Source organism: Mytilus edulis, chromosome 4, assembly GCF_963676685.1.
Source record: "Mytilus edulis chromosome 4, xbMytEdul2.2, whole genome shotgun sequence".
NCBI lineage: Eukaryota > Metazoa > Mollusca > Bivalvia > Mytilida > Mytilidae > Mytilus > Mytilus edulis.
In genome coordinates this window covers 11942685-11968569 of record NC_092347.1, presented here as the reverse complement: position 1 = coordinate 11968569, position 25885 = coordinate 11942685, and the positions used below count along the sequence as shown (strand labels likewise).

Genomic DNA, 25885 nt, shown 5'->3' with positions numbered 1-25885 from the left:
ATTATGATGTTTTTATTTTGGAGATTTATTTTTAGAAGTAAAATATGTGAGTATTGATCTTTTGTGCTGCTGTGCTGGTGAAGATGTTTTTGATTTAACACCTATTTTGTACTGTTCCATTATATCTTTCTGAACTTCAGGTGGAAATGACAGAAAATCATTAACATCTATTCCAGCAGTCATAAGTTTCTTTTTTAATTCATTGTCTTTTGTATCACACTGGTTACTTATATTATCCGTATCTATATTGTTTATGGAATTACAGGACTGATTGTTTTTTGAACTTTCAAATATTTCTTTCTGGATATCAGGAGGGAGCTGACTTAACACATCTTGATCTACACCCTCCATAAAGTTTGAATCTACACTGAAAGAAGTACTTGGCTCCATTGTCAAGTCTTCACTTACACCTTTCACTTTCTTTAAAGAGTTTTCTGAAAAACTGCTTTCACATTTCCTTTTTCTCTCATGTCCAGTTTGAATTTCAAGTTCACTTTTTTCATTTTCTTTAGTTTTGTCCTGAGCTGCTTTAAAGAAACTTAAAATTCCTTTTTTCGCTTTGTTCATATTCTCTGAATCAGTAATCCCATTTTCTGCTGTTTGCTTCTCAGTTTTGTTTTTACTTAATGTCTCTGACTTAGTAGGTGAAAGAAAATTCTGAATTGAATTTTTGGGTTTGTCTGCCAAATTACAGAAAGCAATATTCATCAATGTTAGGTGAAATGGAGTGTTTGTGTCAACCAGTTTCATAAACAATGCCAGTACTAGCTTCTCTAACTCAGGCAAAATCAAATCGGTCTTTCCTGTGGATAGAAATAATGCATATAAAAAAATGATAGATAGATTTAAGGAGATGTGGTATGAATGCCAATGAGACAACTCTCCATCCAAGTCACACTTTATAAAAGTAAACCATTATAGGTCAAAGTACAGTCTTCAACACAGAGCCTTGGCTCACAGGAATACCTACTGTGGATTCATTTATTTTCATGGATTGATGAAAACTTACATGTTCCAGGATATTTAATTTTGTGGTTTTGCTGATGTATGCATACAAGCTAATGGGAAATTTGGTATTTGTTGAACATTTATTTTGTGGTTCACCCTATGAAATTCATGAAAATTGTTATCCAACAAATAATGAATCCACAGTATTAGCCTTAAAATTATACAAGTGGATAAGCTGAATTGTCTCACCAGCTTATTTGTTCCTACATGAACGATTTGTCTTATCAAGACAGTATTTGAGAAAAGGCTTTAGTTACCATGGTAACCTTTCTTAATAAAAGCTATCTATGATAAATGAACTATGAAAATAAGGTCACAGGATCCTGTTAGTCTGACTTTGATACTATAATCTAGTTGATTTGAACTAAATGTAAATGATAAATTTAAATAAAGAATGTCATTTTACAAAACGTTTTGTACAGTAAGGACTGAAGAATATTTTGTCACTTACAAAAATCATGCTCTAGTTTCCCCATTTACAGATATGTTTAGGGTACACTCATTTTGGTTTTGTTTTCCTCTCCAACATGTATGTAACTAACTTAATTTCTAAAGGACTTCCTAACCTACACCATTGAAAAAATCGATAAGTTTCAGGGGAACTCTGGGTTTTAGCTAAAACTCTTGTGTAATAATAATGTTGAACCTCTAAAAACTGAGATATGTCTCATGAATTGGAATTTTAATAGTATAATGCAAATGATGAAATCAAAAAGGCTATATTTAAACATATTAACTATACATAAGAGTCCATAAGCCATGACTGAAGGTGCAGGGCAAAATAGTATCCACTGAAAAGGGAAATACCAATACTTATCAAACTGCATACTAAATACCATTGACTTATCATAAATAGTTTTTTTTAAACTAAACCTAAACCAGATGCTCTGCAGGGCGCAGCTTTATACGACCGCATAGGTTGAACCCTGAACGGTGGGGGCAAGTATGGACAAAACATTCAAGCTGGATTCAGCTCTAAATTTGGATTGTGATTAAATAGTTGACACAGCATAGGTTTTGGACACAGAATGAATGTGGTCTAATGAACTTAAAATAATTGTTTTGTCTTTGAGCAATCACTATGCTGTTGAATATTAATCCTCTCAAAAAAATGTTTGAAGAAATTTTCTTTTTATTTATGAAATCTGAAATGATAAAAATTACCCCCCCCCCCACCACCACCATTTTTTTTTCACATCCCCCTTTCCCTTTTTTCAAAACTGATCTCAATTCAAATTTCTAATGGAGTTTGCAACAATAACTACTCATTTAAATACATCATAAAATATTAAAATGTAACAAAAAGTGCTTGTTATCACTGAATGGTAAAGAGTGTTTTAATTCATCAGTTGGTAGTAAAAGTGAATATACATTGTGCATTGTATAAAACAATGATTTAAGTTGATTCAACTACTATTCTGGACAAAGAAAGATAACTCCAATCAATTGAAAATTTCTTGCTATTGCACAATATTGTGCAATTAGATATTTCTTGCTATTGCCCAATACTGTGCAATTGAAAATATTTGTTATTGCACAATACTGTGCAATTGAAGATTTCTTGCTATTGCACAATACTGTGCAATTGAACATTTTTTGCTATTGCACAATACTGTGCAATTGAAGATTTCTTGCTATTGCTGAATACTGTGCAATTGAAAATTTCTTGCTATTGCACAATACTTAATATAATAATTTTGTATCCTGATTTGAACCAACTTGAAAACTGGGCCCATAATCAAAAATCTAAGTACATGATTAAATTCAGCATATCAAAAAAGCCAAAGAATTCAATTTTTATTAAAATCAAACTTAGTTTAATTTTGGACCCTTTGGTATTTAATGTAGACCAATTTGAAAACAGGACTAAAAATTAAGAATCTACATGGTCCGAGTACACAGTTATCGTCCTTTGATTTTCGTTGTCCACGAATATAGTCCTTAGTGTGGACAGTGTGTTACTTGCCAATTTTTGTTATACCCCTTCCAAATTTATTTCTCCTAGTTTTATGCCTCATATAGCAAGTTGGGGGTTGAAATGACACTGTAAAAAAAATTGGGTCATCAATATTAATGTAAAGTAGTGATTAGGTCCAGCTGAAAAAGGTCAAAAATTAGCACTTCAGAAGCTGTCAAAAGATTTCAAGACCCCCTTAACATAAAATTGTCCATATTTTGAGTTAGAGCTGATGAAGTTTTCTATAATTTTGATATAATTTGTCCCAAGAGTAGTACAACACACTGTAAAAATATTATTGAGAAAGCGCAGGTGGGATTTTTTTAATTTTCATTTATTGTCTAAAAGAAATGCACTACGAAATAACTGTGTACTCGGACCTAAGAGGTGAAATCAGGAAATATAGAATCTGTACTTTGGCAACTTCCCTGGATGATTTGATGGTGTCAATTTGTCAAATAGCATAAAACTAGAGGAATTAAACTTTTATTTGATAGAATTTCTGCAAAAATGACCAATTTTGGCATTATATGGTCAAAATAAGCATTTCATAGCTTTTTCAATGTTGATGCATAAGTGTCATTTTGACTTTCTATCTGACATGTTTTCATGTGTCAATTTTTGTGTTTCTATGCTTTAATCCAGTTTTATTACTCATTTGTGAACTCTGAATCTACAGAAAAGAAGATTATCTCAGACAATATGAGCAAAATGTGTTGTATAAATGACCCTCGTCTAACGCCCTGTTTGGATCAAGTTAAATGTGAGGAGCATGGCACATAAAAGTTGAAGTCCATAATAAAGCCCTCACTAAATTTGTATAAAAAGCACTTAACAATGTCTTTTGTACCTGTTTCATTTCACATAATATCTTTCTTTACTTATGTAGGATAGCATGTGGTTCAAATATAAGCCTGTTGAGACTAAAATTGCATGCAAGTTTTTCACTAAAAAGTGAAAAATCATTGTATCAGACCATACTGTCTGGTAAAAATGTTGAATGTAAGAGCCTTTTTGTGCTCAGATTTATTGTATCATGTCACCTGAGTATAGAAATGGTAGAAAAGACACAAATTTTTATTTCTTATAGCTTTCAATATGCATTTTTAAATGTAAATATGTGCTACGGCCTAAATTGACCCTAAATTAATTTTAGTCTTACTTGGCCTAAGACCCTTTTAAACTAATATGATATGTTATTTGTAAGTTTTCTTTCCATTTAGAGTACATTAAATACATATGTAAGGATTATTTATAATCAAAAAGCTTCACAAATTTAAAATTGCTGGAAAATATTACATCTTTATGTAAGGCCCCCCTTCATTGGAAAACCTCCATTTTTAGGCACAGGCTCATATAAATTTGACTTTTGAATAATTATGCTAAGTCTGATATATCAAATGAGTACTCTATTGCTTTAAATACATGATATATTATATATTAAGGCATTTTAAAAGTATTTTTTTGCAATATTTAAATTTTAAAAGCCCCAAATGTTGATACTTGAAATTTCTCAATTTTAACGTCTAAATTTAACACGCAAAGTTGAATATAGAATTAATCATATTGTCTATAATATATATCCTATTGCTATGAAACTTTGTAAGCAGTCTTATAATATATTAAGCTTTAGTCATACCAAGTTTTATTAAGATTGGTCAACTTTTTCTATCCTATTAGGTCCGAGTACACAGTTATCGTCCTTTGATTTTCGTTGTCCACGAATATAGTCCTTAGTGTGGACAGTGTGTTACTTGCCAATTTTTGTTATACCCCTTCCAAATTTATTTCTCCTAGTTTTATGCCTCATATAGCAAGTTGGGGGTTGAAATGACACTGTAAAAAAAATTGGGTCATCAATATTAATGTAAAGTAGTGATTAGGTCCAGCTGAAAAAGGTCAAAAATTAGCACTTCAGAAGCTGTCAAAAGATTTCAAGACCCCCTTAACATAAAATTGTCCATATTTTGAGTTAGAGCTGATGAAGTTTTCTATAATTTTGATATAATTTGTCCCAAGAGTAGTACAACACACTGTAAAAATATTATTGAGAAAGCGCAGGTGGGATTTTTTTAATTTTCATTTATTGTCTAAAAGAAATGCACTACGAAATAACTGTGTACTCGGACCTAAGAGGTGAAATCAGGAAATATAGAATCTGTACTTTGGCAACTTCCCTGGATGATTTGATGGTGTCAATTTGTCAAATAGCATAAAACTAGAGGAATTAAACTTTTATTTGATAGAATTTCTGCAAAAATGACCAATTTTGGCATTATATGGTCAAAATAAGCATTTCATAGCTTTTTCAATGTTGATGCATAAGTGTCATTTTGACTTTCTATCTGACATGTTTTCATGTGTCAATTTTTGTGTTTCTATGCTTTAATCCAGTTTTATTACTCATTTGTGAACTCTGAATCTACAGAAAAGAAGATTATCTCAGACAATATGAGCAAAATGTGTTGTATAAATGACCCTCGTCTAACGCCCTGTTTGGATCAAGTTAAATGTGAGGAGCATGGCACATAAAAGTTGAAGTCCATAATAAAGCCCTCACTAAATTTGTATAAAAAGCACTTAACAATGTCTTTTGTACCTGTTTCATTTCACATAATATCTTTCTTTACTTATGTAGGATAGCATGTGGTTCAAATATAAGCCTGTTGAGACTAAAATTGCATGCAAGTTTTTCACTAAAAAGTGAAAAATCATTGTATCAGACCATACTGTCTGGTAAAAATGTTGAATGTAAGAGCCTTTTTGTGCTCAGATTTATTGTATCATGTCACCTGAGTATAGAAATGGTAGAAAAGACACAAATTTTTATTTCTTATAGCTTTCAATATGCATTTTTAAATGTAAATATGTGCTACGGCCTAAATTGACCCTAAATTAATTTTAGTCTTACTTGGCCTAAGACCCTTTTAAACTAATATGATATGTTATTTGTAAGTTTTCTTTCCATTTAGAGTACATTAAATACATATGTAAGGATTATTTATAATCAAAAAGCTTCACAAATTTAAAATTGCTGGAAAATATTACATCTTTATGTAAGGCCCCCCTTCATTGGAAAACCTCCATTTTTAGGCACAGGCTCATATAAATTTGACTTTTGAATAATTATGCTAAGTCTGATATATCAAATGAGTACTCTATTGCTTTAAATACATGATATATTATATATTAAGGCATTTTAAAAGTATTTTTTTGCAATATTTAAATTTTAAAAGCCCCAAATGTTGATACTTGAAATTTCTCAATTTTAACGTCTAAATTTAACACGCAAAGTTGAATATAGAATTAATCATATTGTCTATAATATATATCCTATTGCTATGAAACTTTGTAAGCAGTCTTATAATATATTAAGCTTTAGTCATACCAAGTTTTATTAAGATTGGTCAACTTTTTCTATCCTATTAGGTCCGAGTACACAGTTATCGTCCTTTGATTTTCGTTGTCCACGAATATAGTCCTTAGTGTGGACAGTGTGTTACTTGCCAATTTTTGTTATACCCCTTCCAAATTTATTTCTCCTAGTTTTATGCCTCATATAGCAAGTTGGGGGTTGAAATGACACTGTAAAAAAAATTGGGTCATCAATATTAATGTAAAGTAGTGATTAGGTCCAGCTGAAAAAGGTCAAAAATTAGCACTTCAGAAGCTGTCAAAAGATTTCAAGACCCCCTTAACATAAAATTGTCCATATTTTGAGTTAGAGCTGATGAAGTTTTCTATAATTTTGATATAATTTGTCCCAAGAGTAGTACAACACACTGTAAAAATATTATTGAGAAAGCGCAGGTGGGATTTTTTTAATTTTCATTTATTGTCTAAAAGAAATGCACTACGAAATAACTGTGTACTCGGACCACATACACAGTTAGATTTGGCATATCAAAGAACCCCAATTATTCAATTTTTGATGAAATCAAACAAAGTTTAATTTTGGACCCCGATTTGGACCAACTTGAAAACTGGAACAATAATCAAAAATCTAAGTACATTTTTAGATTCAGCATATCAAAGAACCCCAAGGATGCAATTTTTGTTAAAATCAAAATAAGTTTAATTTTGGACCCTTTGGACCTTTATGTAGACCAATTGGAAAACGGGACCAAAAATTAAGAATCTGCATACACAGTTAGATCCGGCATATCAAAGAACCCCAACTATTCAATTTTTGATGAAATCAAACAAAGTTCAATTTTGGACCCTTTGGGCTCCTTATTCCTAAAAACCTGTTGGGACCAAAACTCCCAAAATCAAACCCAACCTTCCTTTTGTGGTCATAAACCTTGTGTTTAAATTTCAAAGATTTCAATTTACTTATACTAAAGTTATGGTGCGAAAACCAAGAATAATGCTTACTTGGGCCCCTTTTTGGCCCCTAATTCCTAAACTGTTTAGACCTCAACTCCCAAAATCAATCCCAACCTTCCTTTTGTGGTCATAAACCTTGTGTTTAAATTTCATTGATTTCTATTTACTTATACTAAAGTTATTGTGCGAAAACCAAGAATAATGCTTATTTGGGCCCTTTTTTGGCCCAATTCCTAAACTGTTTGAACTAAAACTCCCAAAATCAATCCCAACCTTCCTTTTGTGGTCATAAACCTTGTGTCAAAATTTCATAGATTTCTATTCACTTAAACTAAAGTTATAGTGCGAAAACCAAGAAAATGCTTATTTGGGCCCTTTTTGGCCCCTAATTCCTAAAATTTTGGGACCAAAACTCCCAAAATCATTCCCAACCTTCCTTTTGTGGTTATAAACCTTGTGTTAAAATTTCATAGATTTCTATTCACTTTTACTAAAGTTAGAGTGCGAAAACTAAAAGTATTTGGACGACGACGCAAGACCACGCCAATGTTATAGCAATATACGACGAAAAATTTAAATTTTTGCGGTCGTATAAAAAGTTTAATCAGTCAATGAATTATGACCGAGGGGGCATGGGTAAAAATATATAATCTCTATGAAAATGAGAATTATTGTGCCAATGCTAATATATCTGCTTACCAAATATCATTGACCTACCACTGATGGTTCCTCTTAAACTGATCTTATCACAAACTTAAACATGTAAACTTTGTCAACACGAGCAATACATACAATTGTCACTGAATATTTATCTACCTACCTTGAATAATTTTTGTAGCTACATGATTAGGTACAGGACATTGACGACTTTCCCTGTTGGTCCATTGTTTATCAGCAGTCAGTTTTCTTATACTCAGTCTAATAGTCTGTACAATTCTACCATCATCTTTAAGCCTATAATAAGACACTTGTAAAGCTTAAATTTGAAATATACCTCATTGTCTGTAAAATACCAATTTCTATTTTGTTATTTAACTATTTCATTAGACTGTGAATTACTGTCAAGCTGCTGACTAAATATGAAGTCATTCTGTTGAGTAGTATTTGAAAAATGTGTGACTAAATTTTTTAAAGTTCATTCTGAAGTAAAAAATACAATAAAATTAATAATAAAGATAAAATCTACTTTTTTTTTTTTTTTTAAATATCTTGTGTTTTAAAAAATAACTTGATATTTTGTTAATTATATTACATTTGCAAAGTATTTGATTCAAACTACACCAGTCATTTTGTAAGTATTCTTTTTTTAGAACAAGACACTACCTTTGTAATAAGCTTTGCAGCAGTTGTGAAGCTTTGGACCTTACATCTGGTACAGTTCTACAATTCTTAAAGGAATCTTCATCACTGATGGTCTAAAAATATATAGCATATAATCTGATTAATAACAGACATCGTGTTCAAGCCTGGCTTACATGATTTTAACATTATGTCCCTTTATCTTTACTTTGTCTGTCAGTTCTTGGATTCTTTAAAAGTTGTCTCAACAACATATATACTCCCAAATATTGATGCAAGAAACTTAGCTGAAGCCCCTGTCCCACTAGACCACGAACGCACTATACTCATTGCGATCTAAAATAAATTCAGATCAGGGTGAGGTCGCGGTATGAGCGGCATGAAAATGTAAATTTTCGTTGCTCTCACGATGCTACTACGTCCTCATTACGCTTCTATCAAGATCCCGCTACGATTATACCATGTTCTCACCGTGCTGATTCTGCCACATCACTACGCTTATCAAGATCTTTCTAAGCTCATCACGTTCTCACTACGACCATACCACGAGTTATCCAATTGCAACACGATCTTACCATGCTTTTACTGCGATTATAGTACATTCTTACCACGATTATACTACGTCCATACCGCGATCTTACTACGGTTTCAGTAATAACGTCAACATTGTGTTCCATATCAATACAATTCCATTCCTTCCATTTCTGATTAATACATAGATTTCTCAGAAACAATACAGTCATGCCACCAAAATCTTCTAGAACACGTGGGCGTGGTGGTATGGGTTGATGTAGAGGCAGAGGGAGCTCTGATAGTAATGAATCCTGATCAAGCAGAGATTTCGCACCGACCAATCCAACATAAATTACAACCTTTTGCTGGTCCATAAAGCTCAAATTATGATATTTTAGTGAAGAATAGCAGGGATGACACAGATGTGTCAATAGACAATATTTATTAGCACAAACACATTTACATTAAATGGTTATGGCATACAAAATTAAGACAATAAACTGATTATAGATAATAAAATATTTATAGGAAGATGTGTATGAGTGCCAATGAGTCAACTCTTCATCAAAGTAACAATTTATAAAAGTAAACCATTATAGACCAAGGTACGACTTTCAACACGGAGCCTTGGCTCACACCGAACAGCAAGCTATAAAGGGCCCCAAAAATTACTAGTGTTAAACAATTCAAGCGGGAAAACCAACGGTCTAATCTATATAAACGAGAGCATGGTTGAGCCATTAGAGAAAATGTACAGGAACTACATACAGACAAACAAAACCTGGAGATATATAATATATTTCATGTGAAAATGACAATGAGAATGATGGTCTTAGTATGAACGTAGTCAGGTCGTAAGAAGAGCGTGACGAGGACAGCAAGGGCGTGTTAGAATCTTACTATGGTCTTGAACAGCATGGTGAAAAAAGGTATAGAAGTAGTGGAAGCGTAGTTGGGTCATGGTGAGAACGTGATGGTCGTAGTGAGGTCGTAATAACGTCGCTGTGAGATCGTAGTGCAGTCTCTCCGAATAGAATCACGCTTTTGCTACCCTCTCGCTACAATGGTACAGCGACCTTTGCGATCTTACTACGACCTTAGTGCGCTCCCACTATGCTTCTACTACGACCTGATTTTGCAACGACCGCACCACGATTGTTTTGAACATGTTCAAAGTTGGCCACGCTCATCATGATCTTGAAGACCTCACCACAACCGTGATACGACCTTACTGCGATCTACACGATCGTACTAAGATCATCAAAATTTGCATTTTTTTCACAGATTGTAGTGCAATCGTGGCCTACTGGGACTGCTGTATGAGTTACATAAATCATAAGTAACGGTAACAGACTGTAAATAAATGAGGAACGTATCCATGTGACACAGTAAATGCATATCTATCTACTATCATAATCATTTTAGTCCTTCTGTGGTGTCCAAGTCAAAACTTCTATCATAAAATCAAATATCTAAAAAGTTAAATGTATTCGATTGTTTTTGTGGACTTATTGTGTACTCAATAGAACGATATAGATACAAGAGTATATATTTCAATATATTATTATCTATGTAAAATAACAGTAAAATGACCTGTGGTCTACCGTAAGGAACAATAGGGCTGTCATCTATGCCATAGCTCAATTGTTTATTAGTAAAAGCCTGAGATTCTCCTATCTCTGGTATTAAGTCTGCCACTGGTATCTCTTGAAGATGTAATACACTAACAATGCCAAGCCTGGCTAATTTCTTTGATGTTGTTGATCCTATACCTGGAAAATACAAAATTACCATATGAAAAATCTATTTGATTTGTAAGACATTTTGCAAGAAGAGTAAATTTTTAAGACAACCATTGGACTTATTCAGAAATCCAAATTCTTTCTTCTTAATCAACATGGTACATATCTCCCTTTATTAATGTGACTATTATGAATTAGCTGCAATACAGAGACATCAACTTACACAACCCTTATTGTTAATGTAAGGTATTGTAATGTTAATGTAAGGTATTGTAATGTTAATGTAAGGTATTGTAATGTTAATGTAAGGTATTGTAATGTTAATGTAAGGTATTGTAATGTTAATGTAAGGTATTGTAATGTCATCTGATTATTATGCTTTGTATACGTCTAGTCATTATAGTAAACAGAGTTTGAAATATTCATACATCTTTCTATAATTCACAAAAGCAAAGTGCTAACCCTAAACCCAAACATTGACATTAGAATTTTTTTATGTCTATCTACGACAACTACATATTTATCTTTATTATATCTGAATCTCTAACATGTCAACAGAGTTTCAATTTCCTTAAGTCCCATCCATTTATTCAAAACAGCAAAATTTTGTTTGAACATATAGTTGTAAAATTAACAAGAATTACAAATTCAAAATAAAACCTTCCATGTAATAGTAATATGCAATCATCATATAACCTGAAAAACTTATAGGATGTCTTTTAAAAGATCCATACTTACCAGGAATTTTACTTGCTTTCTTCATTGAAGACATAAAAGTTTGTGTCTGATGTGGAAAGAGCGTCGTCTGCTGGTTAGGTTTGTGTTGTTCTCCTACAAGTTTTGACAATAGTTTGTTGTAGGATATTCCAGCACAACATGTAACTCCTAACTCATCATACAAGGCACTACGGATATCATTAGCAATCTCTGAACCAACAATCAATCTTTCTTGACAACCACAGTCACACTGCACAGTATCTATAGGTGTGTCTATAAATAAAGCATTGAATTTATATTAATCAACTGTCTAAAGATAATATACAAATATACCAAACAAACAAACAAACAAACAAATATACCACAACAGACATTACCTCATATGACATATCATTACAAAATATATTCTTTTTCTATAATTTAATAATTTGTTTCTTCCCCCAGCATGTAAAATAATTATTGGGACAGTGACAAGAACAGAGGCTACCTAATTTTATTTTATCAAGGGACACAACTCTTTCTCAGTTGAGGAAGACATGTCAAAAATGATGAGTAGACAGAAATTATAAATATATATTTGCTTATTGTTATATTCAAAATGAATTACTTCTGTAAAGATATTATTGTGTACTTACCTTCCTCTTCATTTGAACCATATGTATGACCTTTCACCTCTGTTCCTTGGCATCTAGAATTAATTCTTTGTTTAACCATTTCAGAAACGTCAAGGTAATTTTCATCAAATCCAAGTCTTTCAACATTTGGTGTGTATTTCTGCAAAAATTCTGAAAAAAAAAGAAACAAAATGAACTAGAGGCTCTCAAGAGCCTGTATCGCTCACCTGATTCTACTTGGGTTTTTGAAATCATATGAAAAAATATAAAATTTGGCTAAAAGTGACAACACAACCTCATTGATAAGGAAAGGAACATGTTTAATTTCATTCAAAAGTCCCCCACTGGCGGCCATCTTGGATGGCGGATCGGCTACAAAGTAACAACACTTGGTCAGCACCTCATAAGGAACATTCATGCCATGTTTGGTTTTATTCCATTCAGTGGTTCTCTAAAAGAAGTCATTTGTATGCATTTCCCATAGGGTCCTATGTTAAACTAAGTCCCCTGCTGGCGGCCATCTTGGATGATGGATCTGCTACAAAGTAACAACACTTGGTCAGCACCTCATAAGGAACATTCATGCAATGTTTAGTTTTATTCCATTCAGTGGTTCTCTAAAAGAAGTCATTTGTATGCATTTCCAATAGGGTCCTATGTTAAACTAAGTCCCTGCTGGCGGCCATCTTGGATAATGGATCGGCTACAAAGTAACAACACTTGGTCAGCACCACATTAGGAACATTCATGCCATGTTTGATTTCATTCCATTCAGTGGTTCTCTAAAAGAAGTCATTTGTATGCATTTCCCATAGGGTCCTATGTTAAACTAAGTCCCATGCTGGCGGCCATCTTGGATGATGGATGGGCTACAAAGAAACAACACATGGTCAGCACGGCATAAGGAACATTCATGCAATGTTTGGTTTCATTCCATTCAGTTGTTCTCTAAAAGAAGTCATTTGTATGCATTTCCCATAGGGTCCTATGTTAAACTAAGTCCCCCGCTGGCGTCCATCTTGGATAATGGATCGGCTACAAAGTAACAACACTTGGTCAGCACCACATTAGGAACATTCATGCCATGTTTGATTTCATTCCATTCAGTGGTTCTCTAAAAGAAGTCATTTGTATGCATTTCCCATAGGGTCCTATGTTAAACTAAGTCCCCCGCTGGCGGCCATCTTGGATGATGGATTGGCTACAAAGTAACAACACTTGGTCAGCACTCCATAAGGAACATTCATGCTATGTTTGGTTTCATTCCATTTAGTGGTTCTCTAGAAGAAGTCATTTGTATGCATTTCCCATAGGGTCCTATGTTAAACTAAGTCCCCCGCTGGCGGCCATCTTGGATGATGGATCGGCTACAAAGTAACAACACTTGGTCAGCACTCCATAAGGAACATTCATGCTATGTTTGGTTTCATTCCATTTAGTGGTTCTCTAGAAGAAGTCATTTGTATGCATTTCCCATAGGGTCCTATGTTAAACTAAGTCCCCCGCTGGCGGCCATCTTGGATGATGGATCGGCTACAAAGTAACAACACTTGGTCAGCACCCCATAAGGAACATTCATGCTATGTTTGGTTTTATTCCATTCAGTGGTTCTCTAAAAGAAGTCATTTGTATGCATTTCCCATAGGGTCCTATGTTAAACTAAGTTCCCGGCTTGAGGCCATCTTGGATGATGGATCGGCAACAAAGTAACAACACTTGGTCGGCACCTCATAAAGAACATTCATGCCATGTTTGGTTTCATTCCATTCAGTGGTTCTCTAGAGGAAGTCATTTGTATGCATTTCCCATAGGGTCCTATGTTAAACTAAGTCCCCCGCTGGCGGCCATCTTGGATGATGGATCGGCAACAAAGTAACAACACTTGGTCAGCACCTCATAAGGAACATTCATGCCATGTTTGGTTTCATTCAATTCAGTGGTTCTCTAAAAGAAGTCATTTGTATGCATTTCCCATAGGGTCCTATGTTAAACTAAGTCCCCTGCTGGCGGCCATCTTGGATGATGGATCGGCTACAAAGTAACAACACTTGGTCAGCACCCCATAAGGAACATTCATGCTATGTTTGGTTTTATTCCATTCAGTGGTTCTCTAAAAGAAGTCATTTGTATGCATTTCCCATAGGGTCCTATGTTAAACTAAGTCCCCCGCTGGCGGCCATCTTGGATGATGGATCGGCTACAAAGTAACAACACTTGGTCAGCACCCCATAAGGAACATTCATGCCATGTTTGGTTCCATTCCATTCAGTGGTTCTCTAGAAGAAGTTCAAAATGTAAATTGTTAACGACGACGACGACGGACGACGACGGACGACGGACGACGGACGACGACGACGGACGACGGACGCCAAGTGGTGAGAAAAGCTCACTTGGCCCTTCGGGCCAGGTGAGCTAAAAAGGATAAATTCAGAAATTTGCTAAACAATTTAACGTTAAACTCAGTCATGTCAACTTTAATTCCATTGCACTAGTATATAATAATTCTTTATACTAATTCTATTATACATTGATAGGATTCAGCATGTTCAAGGACACAAAAATTAATAGACAACTTTTGAGTTCGATGCATGTCCGTCAAAAACTCTGGTTTTAGTGAACGTCATTTGTGCGTTTAGGGGCATCGTCACTTCCATTCCAATGTTGAGCGAGTGGTTGGAAAACTATAATTCTATATTATACGAATTATTCAGCAATTTGAATTCTCAAAATTGACAATCAGCATTGCTGTCATTAGGGAATTGTCATTAAGTATCTACAGAACAACTATTATTTCTAGTTTTTCCTGCAAAATGACGATCACTAAGACGCTTGATGAACGTAAATAGTGCAGGGATACAGGCAACCTCCTCTATCTGGTAAATGACGTCATGGTGCGTATAATTGTCGAGTTTTTTCCGGTGACGGATGAACTCGAAAGTGGTCTATTGCTAAAATGCATATATGTATACTAAAAACTAAAACTATAATGTAAATCAACTTAAATCTTTCTAACTTATTAACCAACAGACTTTTTGTTTTCGTCAATATTTAAATCAATTAAATTTATTAGGAGTAGAATGCTTATTTTAAAAGTAATAATGATATTTCTAATCAAGGTACAATCCAGAATGATATTTCTAATCAAGGTACTATCCATTATAGTGTTTCTAATCAAGGTACAATCCAGAATGATATTTCTAATCAAGGTACAATCCAGAATGATATTTCTAATCAAGGTACAATCCAGAATGATATTTCTAATCAAGGTACAATCCAGAATGATATTTCTAATCAAGGTACTATCCATTATAGTGTTTCTAATCAAGGTACTATCCAGAATGATATTTCTAATCAAGGTACAATCCAGAATGATATTTCTAATCAAGGTACAATCCAGAATGATATTTCTAATCAAGGTACAATCCAGAATGATATTTCTAATCAAGGTACTATCCATTATAGTGTTTCTAATCAAGGTACAATCCAGAATGATATTTCTAATCAAGGTACAATCCAGAATGATATTTCTAATCAAGGTACAATCCAGAATGATATTTCTAATCAAGGTACTATCCATTATAGTGTTTCTAATCAAGGTACTATCCAGAATGATATTTCTAATCAAGGTACAATCCAGAATGATATTTCTCTAATCAAGATACAATCCAGAATGATATTTCTCTAATCAAGGTACAATCCAGAATGATATTTCTAATCAAGGTACAATCCAGAATGATATTTCTAATCAAGGTACTATCCATTATAGTGTTTCTAATCAAGGTACAATCCAGAATGATATTTCTAATCAAGGTACAATCCAGAATGATATTTCTAATCAAGGTACAATCCAGAATGATATTTCTAATAAAGGTACAATCCAGAATGATATTTCTAATCAAGGTACAATCCAGAATGATATTTCTAATCAAGGTACAATCCAGAATGATATTTCTAATCAAGGTACTATCCATTATAGTGTTTCTAATCAAGGTACAATCCAGAATGATATTTCTAATCAAGGTACAATCCAGAATGATATTTCTAATCAAGGTACAATCCAGAATGATATTTCTAATCAAGGTACAATCCAGAATGATATTTCTAATCAAGGTACAATCCAGAATGATATTTCTAATCAAGGTACTATCCATTATAGTATTTCTAATCAAGGTACTATTCAGAATGATATTTCTAATCAAGGTACAATCCAGAATGATATTTCTAATCAAGGTACTATCCAGAATGATATTTTTTATCAAGGTACAATCGAGAATGATATTTCTCCTGTTATTTGATTGATTTATTGACTGTTGGTGTTTAAGCCTCTTTTAAGCACCACTTTTGGGCTATTTCATGGTGGTCAGTTTTTATAGATGGAGGTAGCCACCATGCCAAGAGAAAACCACTGATCTTTAATAGGAAAAATGACAATTCTAGTCAATTAAGATTGGAGTTGAGGGCACCTATTTGACAGGTTTCAAACTCACAACCTCCATTTTGACTGACTAATGATTACCTTCCTTTAATTTGTTGTTATTATGAGCACCAAAATTTCTTAAATCATACAGATGTACTTACTAATTCAAATTAACCTCACCTGATAACTTATAAGACATTTCTCTATAATGTGTAAGATCCTCTCCATTGACTAACACCAGCTGTGGACATTTCTCTTTTGCATCTTTTAAAGTCATTAATTTAGTAACACCAAATTCCCTGGCCTTGTAGTTACATGTGACAACTATGTACTTCTGCTGAATGCCTTGAAAAAACAACAAAATGACAAAATCAAAATAGAACCTTGTATGCCTTGAAATAACAAAACATTAGCACATTATGACAAAACAAAATAGATGTTTCAAAAAACCTTCTCTAACTTATAGAAATTTCCTTCAACTACCAAGGCATTTTATAAAATCATATATCTACAACATTAAAACTTTTAAATTTCTAATGATGTCTATCAAGTGTTCATGAAATAGTCTTTTCCATTGATGATTCATAAGAAAACAATATTTTGTTTGAAAAGCCAAAAAAACACCAGATCAAGTACATTGTTATATTTACCTGAATACAGTCCATATGATACTTGTTCAACCAAGGTGAAGGATATCTGAATGGTTTTTTTTAATAATGGTTAAGACATGTTAGATCTGACAAAAAAGCACAATTTTCTATTCATATGGAAATAGTTAAGAGTACCTTAGTTCTATATTCACTTTTAAGGATGTACACCTCTGAGGAGCCAAAAATTTCTAGAATTAAACTTTTTTTCTAAACCAGATTTTTGGGTTTATAAGACTGTAAAAAAATAATTGGTGAAGAAAAAAACATATGGTGGTGCACTTCTTTTTTTGCTACGGCCCTTTGAAAATGCCCAATTTTGATGATTTTCCCATTTTTCATCGATTTTTTACCTATTTTTGGGCTATTATCGTGAAAAAAAATCACAGTTCTACAATTAAACTTTTTTTCATACTTTCTATAAAGATGAAGTGGACCAATCTGAATAAAATTTACTTAAAAAAACTAGAGGTAGGTGTTGATATAAGAAAGTTTTATCATATTTTGACGCTTTTTTGTGTAAAATTTACCATGCTGTCAATTTTGTATTTTTGTGATTTTTCTCTGTTTTCAGAACAAAATGCATATAAGTTCAATTTTTTTTGTTATAAATAATTGAAAAATTACATATCTAAGAAATTTAAAAAAAAAAAAAAATGGTATGGGATGTACATGATTCTTGTAAAATCAATTTTGTATCCCTAACCCATTTTCCCAAAATTTTGGCTAAAAATACTGACTTGATTGGTTGTAAAATTTGAAAACTGAATTACTCAAAAACCATTCATTGTAAATACACAATTTTTTCACAGAGTTATGTTTGATTATAATATTTTTAAAATTCATTGATATTTTCCACTTGTATCACATGTTTCGGAAATAATTCAAGAACGAGATTTCAATGAGACTGAACGAGACTGAAAAGTCAGAAGAATACATCCTTAAGATCAGTCCAATTTTAGCATTAATTTACTACCAGTAATGTCATTAGATTTATTCCTCTTACCCAGTGGTTTGTCTCTAAGTTTAGGATTTCTAATCATCTCAACTTGAGCATAGAAACAGTCTATATCTATGTGTATGATAGTCCTTGTGTGCTTCAACTTAGATATGTACACGTCACTTTCTGAAAAAATCATATTAAAATTAAATGAACAATCCAATCCGAAATTTAATGATAAGGCAAATTTCTATAGTTAATATATTGTATTTTTCAGATACTATTCCATCAATTATTGACTCACTGGTTTGTTTACACAAAAAGCTTAGAAAATGACATTTCACCATAAAACAAACAACAATATAAACATGATAAACAGAAGTATCTACTCTTTTAATTTCCTTTATCTTGTTCATGTAAAATAAGGCGATAAGGATCTTGATTGCCAGTGGCAGTGAGACAACTATCCACTATGAAGTTCAAATGAAGTGGATGTGTTTGTTATTCAATCAAAGTGTTTTTACAATGTACAAAAAAAATTGTCACATTAGGGAAACAAATACATGTACATTGAAATATGAATAGATAAGTTTAGATATGGCATGTATTTGAGTTATTTCCTTTGGCTGTCATGTAGAGGGGGAAATGGTTGATTATCCTACTTGACTAACCAAATAAAAACTTAATTAAGAGTTACAAACAAGTCTAATAAAAGATTCTTTCTTTAAATTTTAGTCATGAAACCAACAAGACTATAAATCAAAGTTTAACAGTCAATTATGACAAGTTGGATTTGGCTGATTTATGAAGGAATTTGAACAACTAAGACATGGTGACAAAAGGAAAAATAAACTCTAGCTCAAAGTTTATAGCCAATAAAGGAAAATAAACGCTAGCTCAAAGTTTATAGCCAAGGTATCTCTTTACAGAAACACATTCATCTGTGTATATATTTAATGGAACATTAAGCAATGAATTCTGAATTCTGATAAATATCTTAGTCATGTTAGTTGTTATTATAAACCTGACTTAATTAGATTTATAAACCAAAATTAAATAAATACTAACAAATGAAGTATAATCATTGATAATTGAAGATTTAACAGGCTATTATTTGAACTTGGAATTATTTTTAATTATGGAATTTGCTTGATTTCTTGTTATTGAAATTTTCAATAAATTCCACGTTTATTCTGTACTGAAATGTTCTGTGCTGCGCACAACACTTTCTATTACAAAGAAAATAGTATTTTTCAATAGAATGTACTGTGCCGCGCACAACACTATCTAACCAAAATACATTGTATGGAAAGTGTTATTTACCGCTCAAAAGATCATAATACCAAATATTACATGGAATTTATCAAAAATTTTAAACACAAGAAATTATGCAAATTCCATAATTAAAAATAATTCCAAGTTCAAATAATAGCCTGTTATTTATAATTATAGTAGAAAATCATTTTAGTTCTAGTGATTTATGTATTTATATAAACCTGTACAGACTGCATTACATGTACTATTTCTCTTCTTTTTACTTTGTGGTGGTTCAACATGATTACTATGCATGCTATCTTGTTCATAGAAAGGATTTGTCCATTCGGAATCATCTTCATGTACGTCTATTCCTGCTTCCTCTTCATACATTATGCACTTTATATGTATTGAAGCATTAAAGTTTGGTTACTCTAGTTAATTGTTATAAGGTTGACAAGTATCCTAACTGGCTATCAACTGACCCATCAATATATATATGATTATTGATCAAAATAAGTCTTTTTCTACCTGAAAAAAAAATTATATATATTTTTTAATCAAGATTAACACTGCACTTTAGCTAAATATTTAATTTCCTTTGGGTCAGTGGGCATGACTTCTTTCCGTACACATTTCTCAGTTTAAATTCGATTGTTTTTGTCGAGCCTGCAACTTTTGTTGCAGAAAGCTCGACATAGGGATAGTGATCTGGCGGCGGCTACGGCGGCTACGATGGCGGCGGCGTTAGCTAACTTCTTAAAAGCTTTATATTTTAGAAGGTGAAAGACCTGGTTTCTTCATACTTTGTATATAGATGCCTCATGTTACGAAGTTTCCGTCAGTCACATGTCCAATGTCCTTGACCTCATTTTCATGGTTCATTTTTGTAATGTTGAATTCTCTCTTATTATAAGTAATAGGATAACTATATTTGGTATGTGCGTACCTTGAAGGTCCTCATGCCCGTCAGACAGTTTTCACTTGACCTCGACCTCATTTCATGGATCAGTGAACAAGGTTAAGTTTTGGTGGTCAAGTCCATATCTCAGATACTATAAGTAATAGGGCTAGTATATTTGGTGTATGGAAGGACTGGAAGGTGTACATGTCCAACTGGCAGGTGTCATCTGACCTTGACCTCATTTTCATGGTTCAGTGGTTATAGTTAAGTTTTTGTGTTTTGGTCTGTTTTTCTCATACTTTATGCAATAGGTCTACTATATTTGTTGTATGGAATGGTTGTAAGGTGTACATGTCTAGCGGGCAGATGCCATCTGACCTTGACCTCATTTTCATGGTTCAGTGGTCAAAGTTAAGTTTTTAAGTTTTGGTCTTTTTATCTAATATTATATGCCAAAGGTCAACTATATTTGGTGTATGGAAATATATTATGATCTATATGTCAGTCACGCAGGTTTTAATTGACCATGACCTCAATTACACGGTTCATTGCCCAGTGTTAAGTTTTTGTGTTTTGGTCTATTTTTCTTAAACTATAAGTAATAGGTCAACTATATTTGTTGTATGGAAGCTTTGTTAGCTGTACATGTCTGCCTGGCATGGTTCATCTGACCTTGACCTCATTTTCATGGTTCATTGGTCTTTGTTTAGCTATCATGGTTAATGTTAAGTTTATGTGACAGTTGTAATCAAGCTTTATACTTAGGACTATCAACATAATATCAATGATTAGTAAAGAAGGCGAGACATTTCAGTGTGGGCACTCTTGTTAATAAAATACGACGTTTATCGATGCATTGTTTTTTATTCAGAATTCACGGAGTTTACTTCCGGAAGGGAGACAACTCGAAACGATAATATGGAAGACTCCATTTTGCCTGAAGGGGTGTTCTAGTAACATCTTGACGATGTGGACTACATTCATTTTAATTCAAATGATGCATATGATTTAAAATTATGCAACAACAATAACCCTAAATGGCAGACATACATAGAAAAGATCCAATGAGTTATAAATTAACTAATTGAGTGGGGAATCCAGAGCAACCATTCAATCTAATACCCCTTGAAGTCAACAAAACTATACGCATGCGCATAATTACCAAAAACAAAACCTGGAGCAAGAACGTATATTAAATGTCTATTAAACGACCTAGATGATTCTCTATTTCTGTATGGAAATACAATCTCAAATATCAGTTTCATAACGGCAACATATATAAGAAAAACTCCACTTCAGTTCTTATATGACAGAAATAGATTTATCGGAATTCAGAGAACTCTCGCATTTTTATCAAAACTGGGGAATTCCCTCTGACGTGTTTCTAAATTTCTAAAAACACTAAATATTAATACTGCTTAATTCTGATTTTCCGTGTTGTTAAAAACATGCATATAAGTCAAGTGAATTATCAAACATGCAGATTATGAAAAGAACATTATAGGAAAGTTGTTTAAGTTCAATCCCTTTGTTTGATTTTACCTTTTAAAGAAAGACAATCATAACAATCTGTGATGTTCCTTAATGTTTAGAATGAAAGTTAAAACGGTTGACGTGAGGGCATTGCCCTGAGCCAATGGTAAAAGTCTACAGATTGCTTGAAAGCAATCGTATCCCAAAAAATGATATTTGACTTTACTTTGATATGAATTTGATGTTAGGACATAAACTGTTAAATTGGCAGTGCATCATCCCAAATGGCACATCAGCTTGCTCATATCTGCCCGACTCTTATTAGTGCCAAATTACGTTGACAAAAACTTTACTTTCGTTTTTAAAATCACATTTTCCTAATACGAGATGTTGACTTGACAATGCTAAACATGCTAAAACATGGACCAGAAACGTAAAATCTGTGTATGTTTACAAAGCACGACTGAGTGAAGAAGCTTTTTCCACATTATTTCTTCAAAAAAATACTTAAAATGTATGTAGGAAGCATAATTTACAAATTTCCCACCTGCACACACGAGCACACGTGTCCTAGTTCATACAACGTAGTTCTGACAATTTTTCATTTAATACCTTTTTAATTTTTTTTTATCATGTTTATCAAACCATGTATGTTTATAAACATATTTCTTATAATTTTAATCTGTTGGACTAAATCAGTTTGATAGAAACCGCTGAAATGTAAGAAAATAACTTTAAATTGACCAATCAATTTAAACGATGCCTGTACTGAAAATAGTTTACCTGTCACCTGAACAGGTAGTTTTTCAGTTGTCCAACAACTAATTAGCCTTGATTAAAGTCAGAAAGTATTGAAGTAGGGGTTGTTTTGATACTAATTAATCATCATGTCATTTTATGGCTGGAAACGTGTGGCTGTCAAAGGCCAAAGGTTAGCTAAAAAAGATAGTGAAATACATGTACAATGTATGTCAAATGACTGTCTCTGTAAAAAGCATTGACTACATAAAAGTAGATGACCGTTTCATGTTTTGCCCAGACAGACTTTTACCGGACATTAAACAATTGTCCGGAATATATGACCGTTTTGGAAGCCTTGATTAAGTGTGAACTAATTCCATGAAAATTGGTGATGTTCTCCAATAAATGAATGTAACAAAAGATGTTGCATTAGAATCAATGTTTAATTATCTTACATGTGTTAACAAATATCAATTCAAAGCTTTTTATCCACGGATATAGTCAGCTGGGAATAATAAACTTTGAATTGATAGTAATTAGCAAATTACAAGTTAGTTCTAGTATATTTATGAAATTATGTTCATATTATCACAGGAGTTTGAAATCTTATCAATAAGGGGGTAAAAATATACCAAATACATGAAATACGAGAGAAGCTCTACTGTGATTATGTAAAGCAAAATTATATCCGGGTGAAATTTGATCCGGAGGAAAAAATGTCACAGTAGTTGTTGTTATTGTTTTATCCGGAGGTAAATATTTCCCTGGGATATTTTTTCTTTTACCGTGAAATTCTATCTGGGTAGTTAACTTATTGAATAGTTATAAGAAAAAAAAATCCTTTACAAATACTATGAAATAATAATAGTGTATTTAAATTAAACCTATTTTGTAAAAAAAATAATGTATTATTATGGGAATTATTTCACAAATTATCATTGAAAAAATTTCCTGAAAAAATTCAAGTAAATATCATTCTTTTGAAAAGAAAATTATCAGTTCACAAGAAAGAAAATAGGAAAAAATTTCAAAGATCGTAATTGTGAAATAATATCATGATTAAATAAGGTAAGTGTAATACATGTAAAAGTGAGTTGTTTTCAGATCTCAGTACAAATATAAATTAAAACGTAAAGGTAGAAATATAGTTGCATTACTACTGTTAACAGTAATGGAAGAATTTGATTACGATAATATTTTTAACTATATAAATAGTCTGGGAACAAAGATGTTGTTGTTGATTATATGGAAATCAGATAAATTATAGCATAACAATATATTGGAACAAAAGAAATTTTAACAGCTGGATAGTATTAACCTGTGAAATGTTATCTGTCTTATTAAAAATTCATGTTGTAAGTCATCTTGTTATAAATGAATATATAAAAAATAAGATTCAAGGAAAAATTTCGCTATGAAATAGATTCAGGAATATATTATATTAATATCCTTAAAATATGAATTGCTCATAATTACCTCCCTTTGATAAATTATGCAAATTTGTTCTACCTTTGACTTTGTGAAACATTTTATAATTAAAGTCAGGTATATAATGATTGCGAGTAACTTACTTACTAGTTAATGGGACTATATCTCACAAGGTTCTGTGAAATATGATATATGTCAAATATATACCGGTACATACTATCCGCATAACAGATAGATTTTCACTCCTCTGGAAAAGTTCTACCTGTGAAATACCATGCCTGGAAAAAAATTACCTTGACAAATTATCCTCAGGATAGAATATCACAGAGGAAGAAATATAGATTCTTACACTGCAACAAGTGTATTACGACATTTCTCCACTTGAGACAGTTAAATTTTATTATTTAAAGCGCGAGGCTTGCCGTCACAATAGGAAAATTGAGAAGAAAACAAAACATTTTGACGTCATAATCAAATTTCGACTAATCATTTGCCGAGAACAGATTTTTCACTAGTGAGGAGAAATATTTTTCTCACACTGGTCAGGAAATGTGAAAATAGCACAAAAATTAGAGAAATAAACTGTTACAATAGTCGACTTTGGTATATTTTTACCCCCTTATTGATAGGATTTCAAACTCCTGTGATATTATACACACATAGATGACGATGGACATGATGGACACCAAGTGATGATAAAAGCTCACTTTGGGCCAGGTGAGCTTAAAACAGTCTTGCCCACAAGAACCTATCATATTCATTTGAAATTACACAAAAAACAGCTCTGTTTTGTGATAAACGTCAGTGTAAGGGGTCTCATTGGGGGGTTCTGATCCCGGATCCCGCTTACTGTTTTGTCAGATTCCCGTATGCCGCTTATACTATGTACCTAAGCAATTCTCATTTTTTTTGTAATTTCCCGTGTCCCGCTAGCCCTTAATTCCCGTTTTCACGGCACAATAATTTGACTTTCCCGTATCACGCTTACGAAAAATCGGCAATCCCGCGTCACGCTTAGACCCCAATGAGACCCACAGTGTACGTTGAAAGTGGATCTTCCCATGCCTGTGCTGGATTTTCTATAGAGTAAACGTTATTTAAATTGCATCACCTTCATGTTTTCCCTAATATCTGATAGACATGGGACTAGTATAATAATAGGATAGACTGTTGTAGTGATGAATGTTTTTGCTTCTTTTTTTTCAGCAGGGAATGTATAAGTAAGGGGAAAGAAACCAATTTTTTCCTTTTTTAAACCACAGGAGTTTACCGACGTTGTTTCACTGGATCTTTACTTAAGAAAACCATTTCAGATACACCTAAAATACCAACATTGAACCTAAAAAAAAATCGTCACAATATGAGGGTTTGGATGGGGTTAAATAATTTAAGAATAATGCCCTTAAAAATAAAGATTAGAGAATAACGGGCAAAAAAAATGAAGATTAGAGAAAAAAGGGGTTAATTTTTTGAAGATTAGAGAAAAAAGGGGTTAATTTTTAAAAGATTACGGAGAAAAAAGGGGTTAAAATTAAATGTTTACAGAATAACAGAATCCAGACCATCCAATACACATATTTCACGTTAATCATTTGCTAAACCTCTCTAATAAATGGGTTTTGTGTATTTGTGCAGAAACATGTATACTATACGTCTCTGATTTGTGCTATTTCGTGTGTTTAATGATATAAAGGATATAATCTTAATATTTAGTAGAAACTGTTACACCAGCCTAACTAATTTCACTTGTCGTGATATTTTAAAACTTCCATCTTACTCTGTTCATTTTTGGGATAATATTGACAACAACTAATAATTTCCCCATTCATATAACAAATGTTCAGGTTTCCTGTGTTCGGAGATTTATGTGAAACTATATATCATGTATACTTATGTTTGGTC

At 32.7% G+C, this 25885-nt stretch overlaps 1 protein-coding gene across 4 annotated transcripts; it reads right to left on the bottom strand.

The window, feature by feature from the left end:
* Positions 1-25226, bottom strand: LOC139518976 (DNA polymerase iota-like). 4 transcript variants are annotated; one of them, XM_071310683.1, is made up of 10 exons: positions 25095-25226; positions 19680-19968; positions 18250-18369; positions 16777-16941; positions 12201-12350; positions 11587-11838; positions 10700-10878; positions 8618-8709; positions 8115-8248; positions 1-803 (listed from the first exon to the last, which is right to left on the bottom strand). In XM_071310683.1, exons 2-10 carry the CDS (start codon positions 19828-19830, stop codon positions 13-15), a joined length of 2034 nt encoding a protein of 677 aa, XP_071166784.1. In that variant the 5' UTR covers positions 19831-19968; positions 25095-25226; the 3' UTR covers positions 1-12. The 4 variants fall into 4 exon arrangements, with proteins under 4 accessions (XP_071166784.1, XP_071166787.1, XP_071166786.1 ...); XM_071310686.1 differs by having other exon boundaries at positions 25124-25140; XM_071310685.1 differs by lacking the exon at positions 25095-25226 and adding an exon at positions 22041-22237.
* Positions 25227-25885: the final 659 nt, after the last annotated feature.